The 13,981-nt window shown below is 39.8% G+C and overlaps 1 protein-coding gene across 1 annotated transcript in view; it reads right to left on the reverse strand.

Annotated features, from left to right (window-relative positions):
• Positions 1–3,967: 3,967 nt before the first annotated feature.
• The window catches only part of CD96 (CD96 molecule), a 49,770-nt gene continuing 39,756 nt past the window's right edge, over positions 3,968–13,981 (reverse strand). Inside the window, 4 exon segments of the mRNA XM_019528598.1 lie at positions 3,968–6,275; positions 7,486–7,609; positions 9,200–9,289; positions 9,909–9,989. Coding sequence (XP_019384143.1) covers positions 6,167–6,275; positions 7,486–7,609; positions 9,200–9,289; positions 9,909–9,989 — 404 coding nt within the window. The 3' untranslated portion in view covers positions 3,968–6,166.

A 13,981-nucleotide genomic window follows, 5' to 3' on the forward strand; every position in this document is an offset into this window, starting at 1 on the left:
GGGGGGGCACAACTCCACATTGCTGCCACTGCTGTTTTTGCTTGGTGCTGGCTTCAGACAAGGTGCAACCCCATGCCTGTGCCCCGCTATCTGTGCAGACATCTGGGGGAGCACATACCCTTTCCTCCCAACCCCAGTATCCCTCCAACACATCACCAATGATTGCAAGAACTACTTGGTCACATATTTTGGCCATGTCCTACTATCAGTTCTTATTCCAAAGAAATTATAACTGGAGTTACAATGATTTTGAACACAACTGCATCTGCTTTGCTTTGTGGAGCCTCACCTGGGTGGCCCTTGAGTGGGAGCTCTGAGCCTGCTGGGGAGTCAGCTCAGCTGCCCTGCTGTTCACTTATCTCCTCCCCAGGAAAAGCCCAGACACTTGCCTGCCATGTCTTAAATGTTAAGTTCAGGAGTGGGGTTCCCTTTCATTGTGGAAGGACATGCAGGAAGTCATCACTGGTGGATGCTTCAGGGGCTCCATCTCCCCTACATAGCCTCCTGTGTCCTTGATCTCATACTCAGAGGTCAGGCACCATCTTGTTTTGGTTGGCTGCCTCTTTCTTATTGGCCATGGTCCATGGCTCACTGGTCATAAACCCAGTGACAGTTCAATAATCCTGCTCCAACAGGGCTTTGTGGGTACAGGGTTGACTGTAATGGTGGGTCAGCCTAGTGAAGTCGGGAGTCCATGAGTGGCCCCAGGGTGCTCAGCCCCCAACCTTAGTCATCAGTAAGACCTTGAAATGAAGGCAAAAGCAATTCAAGTAACAAACTCCAGGTAGGGCCCAGAGGCCCCCTCCCAACTCATGTGTCCTATGTGTGAAGGCACCAATCGTTCCATGGTGTGATCCCAGGACCCACCTCACTCCCTGGGTCAGGTGCTGGGTGCTCCTCCATCAGTGAGTGGACCCCCTACTGGGTCCTCCCCCGGCCTTTCCCTGTGGGATCAGGCAGATTCATGGCCAGCCTGGGAGAGGAACTTGTAGCCTCCTCCCTGCTGTGTTCCCCTGCCTCTTCCCCACCTCCAGCTTTTATTACATCCAGGCAGCATCTTCTCATGATATCATCCTCCCACGCTGCCCAGTTGTATAGAAAAGCAACAGATGAACCACACAGGAGGTTTGTTCCCCTGCAGTGAGCCCTGCCTTGCCACATCTGAAAAGGTAAGTTTACCCTGTTCAAGGGGTTTTTTCCCTGAAGTTCTGGCGGGCTGTCCCTGCCCTGACTCCAACCATGGAAGAAGGGTTTCTGCCCCTCTTCTTTCAGCCCCCTGGGACAACATTTATACCTTTGGCATATATGTGCATTCTTGGGTATATTCCCAAGGAATCCAAATTAAATCTTTCCGAGATTACATTTTTACAGAGGGTCTTATTATTGACATGTAGGATTATATTACTGCATTGGAAAAGTAAGACATCTACAAAGGTCAATATCTGGTATGATGAGATGCTATAACTGTCATCTATGGAGACAGTCATGTTTGGCAGGCTTAACCATTTTGAAATACTTAGTGGAGTTTGGGAGGAGTTCTTAGAATATTTTGGTAATTAAAATATTAGCCCTTGCTCACCTTTTTCTTCTTCTGTTCCTCCCTCTTCCTTCTTCCATTTTTTTTCTTTTTTCCCCTTCATCTTTTATTATTTGTGACACATAAGTACATTGTTTATACTTCATATAGCGTTGATACATATTTCTTACTTTTGTATTGCATTAAAAAATAATCCTAGAAATAGAAATGTGGTAAGAGAAAGCTAAACCACAGTAGTTTACCCCTCAGTGAAAGAGGATTAAAGTTCTCATGATTTAGTTTTTACTTGCCCAGATGAAAAGTGCACACAAAGGCAGTTGCCAAGAAGCAGCTGATATGCATTGAGACCCTGATCACTTTACTCCTAGTAACTGCTGTGTTTTTTCATACCTAAGTTAGTGGATACCAACCTTTTTTTGGCATGCATACCACAAATTAAGCATCAAATCCTCTGAGTGCCACTTCCATCCCTTTCCCCTGCCTTATGCCCCATGTGATATGTTGGTGTGCTTTTTTGCTCCCTGTCCCATGCTCCCTCCCTGATTTGCTCCTGTATTCCCTTCCTCCTGCCCTGTGGTCCCTGACTGATCAGCTACTCTCCTTTCTGCACTAACGGCCACTGTGGTGCCTCCCCTGTTCCTAGTCTGTGTGCCACACACAGAGGCTACCCATGCCACTTCTGTCATATGTGCTGCATGCTGGTCAGCCCTGCCCAAGTAGTTCCATAAAACTCACATCTCAATTTGTACAATCAAGCTCCATTGTGTATAGTAAGTGGTAAATGCTATTACAGATATGAGGGCGCCTCTATCCTTGCAAATTAATTGGATTAAATTAAGGAGCTAATTGTAAATACAGTAGCTGTTCCTGAGTAACTCCCTATGTGGATATTCTTATTCTGGAGAAACAGTAAGCTTCACAGAAATAAGGCACTCTTATTGCAGAAGATAAAGCATCTGTGCACATAGTTATTAAGGAATAATTATTCTGAATAACTTTATATGAGTATATACAATTTAGATGATAGGTTTAAACTGGCTTGGAGATATTTCCACTTTGTTCCATTACAAACCTGTGTGGTTATCTTTAGCTTCTCTCTTCCACCCCAACTACCCTAGAAAGAGCTCATTATAGATTAGAAGCCATCAGTCCTTGCTTTCCATCTTGCAGATGAGGAAAGGGCTAAGAAAAGGCATGTCATAAAGGTTTTCCTCGTCATGTATAGATTTGCAAACAAGATGAGTTATTGAACTGACAGGACAGAGAGAAATGTCTTTTACTAGTTATAAGTATATTAGGATAAGTTTACTCTAGAAAATAAAAAAATAAGAGTCAATTGTTCAGTACTCTGCACATTAGGTGAAGTAAAGGGCCTAATTCAATATGTATTAAATGTATGTAAAATTTTTCATCAACTTCCATGAGCTTTGGATCAGTCCCTAAGGAGAGTAACATCAATGGTGAACCACATCTCTCTATGCTGCCTGCCACCAAGATGTTCCACTCCTGATGGAAGGAAACACCCAGTCTAGGAGGTGAATTCACATTTTAGCTCATAGCTTCTCTGAGGCTAGCCTAAAGCATGTTGTTTTGAGGGTGGTTTTGGTAATATGGAAGTTGTCTCATTAGACCTGTGCCCTCCCCCCCAAAAAAATCACACACTCACTGACACCTAAAGCTGAAGTCCCAAAATGAAACTAATAAATCCTAGAATTAATTCTTTGAACCATTCAACCCAAATTCTACCTCTAGATGCAATGCCCTCATAGAATAATATATTCATGTATGTTTATACATTGACTGACCTGATCTTATCTGGAAGCCAGGACCTGAATTATATAAAGAATACCTGACACTTACGGTTATCTTTACTTTTGCTAGCCTAAACGCAAGATAATATAATGCTAAGAATAAAAAAAAATCTAGAAAGAATGTTTTAAGAACCTCTTTCTTAATATCTAATAGAGAATCTATATTTTATTACTTTTTGAAGTTACATTTTATAGGTACAAACAAAACTTTTAAATAGATTTTTACATGTTATTTCATCTGTGTATTAAGAAAAATATATGCAATATTAATAATTTTGTTAAAATACACACTAAAGATTTAAATGTAAAGCTTTGGAGCCACCTTCTGGCAGTAAGAAAACACTACATCTCCAACACATTTGTTTTTCCAATTTCAAAGAAAATGAAAAAAGAGAATTTGTGAGAGAGACTAGCTCAAATAATGAGGGCAATAACTTAATGGGAAAGAGAAAAATCACTGTAACCTAAACCAAATGCATATACATTTAGTAGATATGTCAATTTCTTTTGTGTGAGACAGAATAAGTCTCGAAAATAAAATAGATAATGAAAAAGGTGAGAAGAAAAACATCAAGCTATTGGAGTTAAAACTAAAGTAGCATGGGTAAATTCTATTTTGGTTACCACACTGTCAGTCTGGGATAATTCCATTCAGTGCTTCATAGTGTGATTTGGCTACATTTTACAAGTCAAGATTATTTGATGAAGACCTAGACTGTCAAGTACATCCATGACCTCTAGAGGCAACTGTCTGAACTCACCTATTCACAGCAGTGACCATTTTTTTCATGCATAGCTTGCCTAAACTGCTGCATGTTTTGGGACAGCACAGCTCACAGGGCCCAAGACAACGTTCACAGGAGATGAGGCAGAACATCCCAGGTTTAAGGAAGCTGATAATGCAAACAGCTGTATGAAAGATTAGAATCTGATCACTTTGAGATGCAGTTGCAAGCCCCTGCTCTTGAGGAAAGTATTTCTATAAAGATGATTTAAACAGAACTAACTCCTGAAACAAATTCTCCCTCGACCAAGGAGAGAAAGACGAGAACAGGATTCCATAAGGTCATCCAAGTATACCGCTATGTGGTTGTGTTTCCCAGGGTTGCTTCTCTGTACATCAGTGATGGGTGATAAAAAGAAAAGGAAAAGAAACCCTAAAATACTTAGGTTTGGGCTCAAACTTCCAAGAATACCAGTGGTAAAATAAATGTTCAGGTCAATTAATAATGTCACTGACTTTCCTCTGAATCCAGACAAAAATCTTCCTCTGACTGAGACTTTTCAAAGTTTACAACAGCATCCTAGCTAAACTCCGATTTCAGTTCTTATTTTCCTTTCTGTAGCCTCCTCAATCTTTTTACCTTGAATTATCATGTAAATGAGGAGTTAACAGCTCAGCTCCATCATGTACTACACTACAGGTAGATTAATATTAGTGAAAAAGTGATGCTCTTCCTGGGTGTAATATTTTTACAGTACTTTGTGAAGAAAATGTTTGCTATAAACACCTCTGATTCTGTTAAATAAATAATGGATTTAAAGTTCATATGATAATAGATCATTAAGAACATATGGTTATACCCAACAGACTTTTCAAGATGTCATATTACATTTTGTTTCCTCCTTAACACTTTTGTCACTAAATGCCACAAGGAACACAGTATTATCTGTAACCCATTACAGTATCTTGCTACTCCTCTTCCAATCTGACTATAGATGTGATATATACACATACACACAAGGAAGTTTTGGTGATATCCCTTCATTAGACCAGAACTTCATTGCCAAATTTCACACAATCAAATATTTTGTGGATTTGGATCCCCATGAAGTATTATTAATCTCAATGGCATTTCTATAACACTACTGGAACATTTCCAATCAAACATGTTTTCCAATGTGTAAACTATCTTTCAATGTTTAAAATAAATAGAACTCAAAAACACAAAGGGAGCTGGCTAACGTTTAGCAGCCAACCCAGCCCTCTCACCTCAACTCCTATTATGATGGAAATGAATTCAAGAAAATTGATGCAACTTTTTCTATGAACAGTTTTTCCCCTCCCCCAAACTGCTAATATCCTTAGAAGCAGTTGTTATTTTTATCATCATCCCTTTGGATTAGTATACATTTGAGTCATCAGGTCTCCCTTCTGCTGAGTTCCTAAACACCCTGACATCACCTCCTCCTGGCATTCTCACACAATGCCTCTGGGCCTCAGCAGATATAATCAGGACTGAAGAGCAGCCTTCAGCCTTTTTTTTTTTCATCTGAGTCCATGTCAGATGTCAGTGATGAAAGATGTACAATACTTTCCCACATGCATGCTAATAATGTATTTCAGATTTGACTACTCTGACCCAGGTGCATAATCCTCTATCAATTTTTATATTGTAAAAATTATAAAGGCGTTGTACCTGTGAACTTTTGCTAAGGCTGTTAGAGTAATTGCAGCTGAGATATGCTTAAAAGGTATCAAGTTATAGGGATATTGAAACAAAAAGGTTTTGAACATTTTTTTCTATACAGACTAATAAAGTGACACAAACTGATCTACTCCCCTAATTAAGAAAGTAAATTCCCAGTTGATCATCCATTTCCAGTTGAGCAGCTATAATATCCAACATGCTACAATTAGACTTCAGTCTGTCAACTTATATTGCACACCTAAAAGGGATGAGATAAGTATACTCAGGAGTGCTTTGCTTCTGATTCTCCCATCAGTTGAAAATGGGTCACGGACACAATTCCTGCAAGGAATTTTCTGAAGCTTAAGATAGATTCAGTATTGTACTGTGACACTATACAAAGACTGCTACAGGGTTTCCAGTTCATGGCAGGTTGGTGTACTTCCATCTGAGTCTTGAATGGACACATACTTTATTGGAGGTGGTGGTGGCTTGAAAGATGGAGGTCTGTTCATACTAAAATAAAAAGATAGTGTTTGAAAATATAAGAACTCATGATGCACAAAAATTATATTTAGGCAGGCATGTATCCAAGCACATCTATGTACAGCTAGAATAAAGTGAAACCCCAGGTTCTAAATTCTCAAACAGCTGCAAATTCCTCAAAACTAGGGTACATTTTAAAGGGTTTTCCATACCTATATTTCTTTATATATTTTTGGTATTGATTCAGTCTTTGCAGGTTAGTCTAAGCTGCATAGATTGAACCAATAAACAACTAAACAGACATTCTCTTTTGATATCAGAAATGCAGCCACATGTCTGCAGTGGCTCAGGCTGGACGTTGGAGGATAATAGAACATGCCTCCCTGCTCACTTGAAACAGACAGCTTGGGCTAAGTCTAGCCTATCCACCCTGGGAGGGGCTGTTTACAGAAGAGGTGCAAGGCATCCTGGGATGATGGGGAACTGTGATTTAACTCAACTTTGAAGGAGATCTGGGATAAAAGTTCAAAAAACTGATTTAGCTTAAATCAGTTAAATCTGATACTACATCCATCCAGGTTTATTTTAATCAGTTTATACCATTTTGAAAGCAGTTTATATGCACTGAACTTGTGTTACAGATTTAAACCAGTTTCTGATCCCTTATGACTGTTTATATGTAATTTCTGTCCCTAGTCTAGAGGAACTGAGTTAGTTTTCTATGTCCTTAAACCTCCTACCACAAAACTAGGGGCTCATATACAAAGGGTTAGTGGGAACAGATTTGTATTGAATGAAAGAAAATGTCAATGAAATATTTCACATCTGTTTATGAAAAAGCAACTTGATATATCGAGGTACTTGAAAAAGGCCCCGTGTTGTTTCCCATCCACGCATATATGGATATGCATATACATGTATGGATATACAGAGAGCAGCGTTCCCTCTAAGCTGTGAGGCATCCACAGCTGTGCAGACGCACCTGGCAGCATGGTATGAGCTTGCCTACATGGCTGTGCACACCACACAGCTTAAAGGGAACACTGATGAAATATCACATGTGGATATGTGAAGATACATACATATTCTATATAGAATAGAATGCATGTATGCATATATAAATAAGTGAATGCGAGTGTTTACATATTAAAATAAAAGTCTTATCTTGAACTTAAAAATATGGATCTGCACTCGCATTCTTCTGTATTACCCTCTTTCCTTTTCTCCCATTAATACTTACATTTCTCTTTGGTACTGACACCATTTTCTGACCCCTAAAATTATTATAAAAGTACAAAACAGAAGCAGAATTGTCATAACCGCTGGCCAAGGGAACTCATTATTGCTTTTATTCTTCACAGTACCTGAAGACGACATAGGGAAAAGTAATTCAAATTCCAGTTAGTAAGAGAAAAAGGAAAATAATTTCTACTTGATTTAATTAATCAGACAACGTTCCATACACATATGCACAGTAGCCTCAAATGTATGTGGAATTTCCAGCACCATTACATTTAGGTGTCTAAATTAGGATTTAGATACTGAAGTGGTTTCATTTTAATTGGTGCTAAGATTACAATTCCATTTGAAGCATTCCCTACTTCTAAAGGTACTTACCAAGGTATTTTTTTAGGTTGAAATAACTGACTTACATATACCTTCCCCCCCACCCCCACCAAGCTTTGGAGATGCTATGAGATTGAGAAACCAAGAGAAATGTGTTCCCAAAGCTGACATCTGTATCAATTTTTGCATCAGACCCATACCAATCCATTTTGACATTTTCTAAACAGACATCATGCTCTGGAAGAATTTGTTCAGTTTTCTGAACTAGGGATAGTCCTCCAAGAACTCACTCAATATTCTGGTTTCCTACAAAAGGATATTTGGATGCGTTAGCTAGTTTTACAAGACTATTCATAGATGGAAATATATTTATCAAAGATACTTGCTCCTCAGTTTAATGGTAAGCCCCCTGCCCCTGCAGTACAGACTGAAGGCTAAAACAACTTGAAGCCACACTAGAATGCAGAGCACTGGCACTATTTAGTAAAATTTTGGACTCAGTGGTAAAGAAATGTAGCAATTTTTAAGCACAGTGTTAAATTGCTTAGCTTTGGTTTTCACAGCCCTTGGGCACCTCCAGATGAGCATGCACATGTGGTTTGTGGCACCTCAAAACTGTCTGAGGTGCCATAAATCACCTGGAAATCTGCAGAGTGGCATCAAAATTTTATACCAGGAACGCCCAGTATCACAAACATCCTCCACAAAAAAAACCTGGCACAGCGCAAGCTCCAGAAGCATGTGCCAGCCGACATGGAGGCTGGGTTCTCCAGAGAGACACTTTGGCTGCTGTCCAAGTGTCTTCCCTCCTTTAATTCTCCCCTAGCTCCTCCAGCATGGCAGGGCTCGAAAGGAGTGGGGGAACATCTGTTCTTTGAAGGGGGATATTTTGACCTCCACCAAAACAAGCACAGGGGCATGAACAACACGAAAAAGCAAATTTGTGCCATTGCTATTTTAAATATGCACACTTATCTGGATGTACCCCCTTGTTACTGAGCATTTCTCTAGTCCATTGGAATTAACTGAACAACATCTATAACTGCTCAGACAATCCGAGTCAAAAGCTCACAATCAGGTACAGAAGCTCTATTTTTAACTTAATACTACTTTTCCTCTGCTGAGCTGAAAAAAATACCTTGCATCTTTGGCGTGAGTGAAAGAACACAAAAATACATTTTTCATTTCCATATGTTTGGACCAGTAGTTTGGATGATTGCTACGGTGGTATAGTATTTCAATAATCTTATCAGAGATACCTCAATCTCAAACTTCAGATTGAAAAACACAACTGCCCAATGTAAGGGCAACTATGATAACATGAACATAATTTGAATTTATATAATCTGCCAGTGGAAAAATACACAAAGCAAAGAAGTTGGACTTACCCATATTATTGTCCAAGTTCTTTGTTGTAGATTGGTTTTCCCATCTAGTAAATGAAGTTAGGTTGGCTACTGTGGTAGAGGATAAATTACCTAGAAAGATATTAACACCAATCTATTAACAGCCTGCTTGCTTTTATTACTGAAAGTATTTAGAAATCAGTCTTCTATCTAATTTAAGAACCTAATGACCAAGACTAAAAATCAGATGCCAGAATCTAAATCTAATATGCAGACACACATCAATATTTGAACAAAATTTTGATCCATTATACACTGGATAAAAGCAAGCCTTTATAAAAAAATCAAGTAGAACAACATTGGTGCAAAAACAATGGCACAGCACTTCTTTGAAAGAGAAAGCATTCCACCTGCTCAATATAGATGGAGTAATGGAAACCAAGAGAAATGAGGTTACTTTGTAGAGTCAAATGGAGTCTGACAGCAAATCCACTAATATAACCCCAGTCTCCTAACTCCAAGTACTGTGTCTACACCACAAATACCATCCTTTGTTTGCTTGTAAAGAGTTCCTTTCCATTCCTACTCTTGCTAAAATAGCTAAATAGTATGTGTTCTCATGACTGGTACTGCCTTAGGACATTTTTAGTTTTTTTCTGTACCAGTCCCTCTAGTTCATGACATTTTCCAAATTAACACCTACAATACTTAACCAGATGACTATGTTTGTATGAGAACTGACAGCACTTACTATGAGGTGGGGTTATATTTTGACTACGATGGGTCGTACTCATGAAGCTTTGTTGGGTTGCAGTAGTAGAGGCATTCCTTCCTGTATAAAACAATAATTTCCAAATAACATTTTACAGCTGTTATTGCTACCTCAGCATTAGCATTGGTACTTTATGGTACTTCCTCTCCTCTGATACTAGTAGCAAATGAAATAACAGACATAACAGAAAAAACACTGGTACCATGGTGGGTACTTAATCTAATATACCCAAATGTAAATGCCATTGCTTAAACAAGCAGAAAATGCTGTATTTATTCACATACCACATGCACCCTTCCCTCCCCCATCAAATCAACCCTCCAAAACTGGGGTGTGCCTCTTAAGCAGGGAAGCTAAATTTTCCTTGCTGGAATAGAAGCAGGGTGGAATAGAGCTGCGAGTCATAGCTGCCACTTTTCCCTGGGGCTGCAAACTGTAGGGGAAGAGTCCAGTGTTAACTCTTTCAGCCACTGGTGGCTTCTGGTTGAAAAGCAAGTGAGCTGGGTAAATTTGCTGCTCAATGCACTCCGTAGTATCTTGGTGAGGCTTGTGATGTGGAAACAACACCTTATTATTCACGGCATCTTGTATAAAGAATTATTTATAGTAAAGAAGTGACCATCTTGCTGCTACTGCCCTGGGACCTAGTGTTGTGGCCATTCTGTCATACCAGAAAGTCCCTCCTGCCTCACCCAGGCTCCTGGGATACCATACTTCCTGAACACTTTATGTTACATAGTTTCATAGACATTAGGGTTGGAAGGGACCTCAGAAGATCACTGAGTCCAGCCCCCTACCCCAGGGGCAGGAAGTCAGTTAGGGTCAAATGATCCCAGCAAGATAAGTATCCAAAAGCTTCCTAAAGGAGTCCAGAGTAGGTGCTTGCACCACCTCTGGAGAGAGTCTATTGAAGGCATTGGGGGCTCAGAGAGTAAAGAAGTTTTTCCTTATGTCCAGTTGACTATAACTCTGGAAAAACCTTTTTTCTACATTCTGCCTTCCAACAAAGAAGGTGCGTTTCATCTGGGTGGTGTAAAGCACATGAGAAAATAAGGTACAATATTTGATACAAGCTTTCTCAATGGATTTCTACAAAATGAAGTAACTTGTTTGACTTTTAATGAGTCAAACGTTGTGGCAGTCTTAAAAGAAAAACATCAGCTCCAGCTTTGGAGAGAAGGTCATGGTCCTTCTTTTACTCAAACACGTTAAATGCTCAGTTCCAGAAAGGATGAGTGTTTATTGCTGGATTTTTATAACACCTCTGCCTAGTGAAAATGTTTAGCTTTTCAGGGGAGAATACCAAAAAGCCCTACCTACTTATTTTTGGATTTATTGTTTGCATTAATTCAGCATATATCAATCCCAAATGAGATTAATCCCAATTGCATTAGTACAGTGTCTAGCACAATGATTCACCATTTGCCTTAAAGAACTTGAAACATAAATGCACATAAATCATGACAAAGACAGGAAATATTAGAGATCATTCTGTTACCAAGACAGAGCGACTTTAAGAACAAAAATACTCAGTACAGCTCTCTCACAACATTTTAGTTTCATATTCTATATTTATGCCATAGCTCAACACACTGCTACCAGGCTTTTTACCATATAGGTTTCATGAATTCATAGCTTCTCTTTGCTTTCTCTAAGAAATTTTATATAATGGTTCTACCTATGATCTAGTTTAATGTTATCACTATGCTACTAAACATTTTTAGTTTCAGTTTTGCCACTCACAAGTCCTTCCATAACACATCTGCAGATTGAAGTCCACCTTGTATCTATTGACACACACCCTCAAGGAGGGATAACTTCCTTCGAGTGCCTAGCCAGGGAGTCACAAACCTAATGTGAACACACTTATTGCCTTCAAGGCTAAGTACAAACAGTCAAAAAGCCCAAGGCTGAATTGATTCAGTCTTTGCAGATTAGTCTAAATTGCCGAGATTAAACTGAAACACATGTGAATAGACATTCAGGAAATGCAGCCACATGCCTGCAGTAGCTTCTGCCTGCAGAAGTCAAGGAGTGCTTTAAAAATGGCTCTCTGGCACCTCCAGAATGGGCTGTGTTTGCTTTCTCTTCCTGCTGTCCCCAAAGGTTTCTGGGATTTGCTGCTTCTTGCCCAAATTCACAGCAGTAAGACTCTGCAGAGTTGCTCACCACTTCCTCTTCCTGCTTCTAGGTGCCTCTGGGATTTGTAAGTTTGAGCAGGGGAAGGGGTGTTTAACCCCCCTCCCTAGCCCCAGACCTCAGTCAGGGTTTGCTTGTTGGGGTAGTCCTCCCCTGCCTTGCAGACTGGGCTGCATCCCCAGCTGGGCTTGCCCTCCCACCCCCTTGTCAGCCAGCCCTCACTGCCCCAGCTAGGGAGCAGAGGGGTGGTGCCAGCCTTGCTCTCTGGAGAAGACAGCATAGCCCAACCCAGGGCTGCAAAATATTTTGGGATGCTAGGTGACTGCTGCGATTTAACTTGAACCAGGAAGAGGTCTAGAACAGAAGTTTCATAAACTAGTTTGACCCAGATCAGTTAAGTCTGATACTACATTGAACAAGGTTTATCTTAAACTAGTTTCAGCCATTTTGAAACTGGTTTATATGCACTGAGCTTCTGTTCTGTTACAGGTTTAAACCAGTCTCTGATCACTTAAACTGGTTTATGTGCAAATTCTGTCCCTAGCCTAAAAGTTAAACAGTTACGGAATCTGAATTACCCTTTAAGAGGAAACGCTACCATATCTGACTTTCTTTCACAATGTTTAAGTCCAACATTTTTCTGTATAGGAATGGCAAAATCAACTTGAGATCTGATTATCAGTGGAGATTAGCCACACTAAACCCAGTCTCTAATATTCCCTGGGGACCAATGATTGTGTTCTGTAGTGGGATGACCAGTCGCAAAATATAATGCTATTTGCTTCACAACATAGAGTATGTCTAATATTGCACAAGAGATATCAATTTAGCTCCAACTAAAGCTTGCAGATATTGATATTTTATTCCAAAACTCCAAAAACAGTAGATTAGGGCTGATTTGGATTTATTTGCCATCTGTTCATCTCTGGTGGAGATTAAATTTATTTATTTTTAGAAGCCATTTTTTAGCTTGTTACATATGTCCAAGTGTGATGAAATAAACCTGTGGGCAACAGGGGTGCTCATATTAGCAATTTCTATCAAGAATATGGCACACTGTATTACTCCATATGAGACTTTGCATTATAATATAATGTAATCATTGAAGATGCGTTTCAGAAGGAAGGATGGACTGAGCTATTGACATTTGTTTGATCATATGTTAATACATTTTTTGTGGGCCATTACACAGAGAATGATTCCCACAGAGAATTGTTTTCTTACAGCTATAAGGCAGGCTTTCATGCCAACTTTAAAGAGCTAGCAATCATGAAAAAAAAAAGTACTTGAAGACTGGTTGGCTTCAGTAAATGTTTGTGCACTATGAAGTCTTTCCCAGGTAGGATAAGATGTTGCATTTTTCTTGAGACAAGTTGTGCCTGTGTTTACCCTAGAGTGGAAGAGTCCTGGGATGGGCGTGTATACACATTGCCCTTCCAATCCAGGTTTAGTGAGAGTGGCTGAATGACTGGCTTCAGTGACACAATCCTGGGACAACCACTCAGACAAACTTGTGATGTCCCAGGACAGGGACATTGCAAACAAGAGGTAACCCTTGATATCATGTAAACCTTTTTAGGGTTTATCCTGGGACAATAGACGTGGACATCTGAATGAAACTGCTAATGATTCCTCCCATGACAAATGATGATATCTGTTTGTTTGTAGCCTCAGAGTAATGACTGAAAATCATTATCAGCTGCTGGCCAGTGACAGCTACATTAAGGTATCAAACCATTTTCCATATCCTTAAGCCTCCTACCGCACTCATGACACTCTACAGGAAAAAAAAAAGACTAAATGAAGGGACAATGAAGACTCAGTTACCATCTGCCATTAGAGAGAATACCTAGTCCCCTCTGGATCTGAAGCATAATGCAAGGTCAGAGGTGTAATAGAGCAGCCTGGCACTG

Source organism: Crocodylus porosus, unplaced genomic scaffold (assembly GCF_001723895.1).
Source record: "Crocodylus porosus isolate Cpor-Errol unplaced genomic scaffold, CroPor_comp1, whole genome shotgun sequence".
In the NCBI taxonomy this organism is placed as follows: domain Eukaryota; kingdom Metazoa; phylum Chordata; order Crocodylia; family Crocodylidae; genus Crocodylus; species Crocodylus porosus.